This window comes from Austrofundulus limnaeus, unplaced genomic scaffold (assembly GCF_001266775.1).
Source record: "Austrofundulus limnaeus strain Quisiro unplaced genomic scaffold, Austrofundulus_limnaeus-1.0 Scaffold1756, whole genome shotgun sequence".
In the NCBI taxonomy this organism is placed as follows: Eukaryota; Metazoa; Chordata; class Actinopteri; order Cyprinodontiformes; family Rivulidae; genus Austrofundulus; species Austrofundulus limnaeus.
In genome coordinates, this window is record NW_013954158.1 from 2644 (window position 1) to 3488 (window position 845).

Below are 845 nucleotides of genomic sequence, written 5' to 3' on the forward strand. Positions count from 1 at the left end.
ACACACACACACACACACACACACACACACACACACTGTCATCAAGTGACAGGTGGGACAGTTTGGCTCCATCTGGTGGAACATGAAGGAACTGCAAACAGATGTTCTCATCAGGTTTAGTTGAGGCTCCTGTTCAACATCCAGAGGTCACATGACCTGAACCGACCAATCACTGATGGTTTTATCATTTAAAACTCATCTCCAAAGAAGCATTTACACTCGTTCGTAGATGCGTGTGTGTTAGTGCAGCCACTGACCGTATGGAGGAGTGGGCGTGGCTTGCAGTCTTGCTCAGGTACTTGGACGCCACCTGAGCGTTTTGTCTCATCGTCATGACGACCTGGGACTCTGCTGTCTTCAGGTTGTTGTTCTCCGATCGCAGCGCGTCCACCTCCACCTCAAACGAGACAAACACGCCGCTGTTAGGCTTGTTTGTTGTTTGTTTCTGTTCAGAGTGATGAAGGTTCTGCTGCTTTCATGTAAACATAATAATAACACTTTGAGCTATAAAAGTCCAGATTATCCCGGACGAGCCCCCAAGTCCAAATCAATCTGCGTCATTGGCTTCAACATGAAGAAAGTTTGATAAAAAGTTGGGACAAAAGTTAAAGCAAACAGGAAGCACCAACTGAAACCGGTAAATCACACCTGCTCAGGTGCAGCCAATCAGGAAACAGATTAAGCCGGCAGTAGAATGTATGAACACATACTGTACATGTTTGTGTCAGACTGACTCACCTGGAGCTGCTGAAGCTCCGCCTTCAATTTGGAGACACTGTTTTCTGCTTTCACTGCTCGCCTCTAACACACACACACACACACACACACACACACACACACACACA

The 845-nt window shown here is 46.9% G+C and overlaps 1 protein-coding gene across 1 annotated transcript; it reads right to left on the bottom strand.

Annotated features, from left to right (window-relative positions):
- Positions 1–257: 257 nt before the first annotated feature.
- Positions 258–801, bottom strand: LOC106536290 (serologically defined colon cancer antigen 3 homolog; the record flags this gene model as incomplete). The annotated part of the gene is given in 2 exon segments (XM_014033498.1): positions 258–397; positions 739–801. Coding segments are annotated over 2 exon segments (203 nt in total), but the record flags the coding sequence as incomplete, so codon positions are not given.
- Between the last annotated feature and the right edge of the window lie 44 nt (positions 802–845).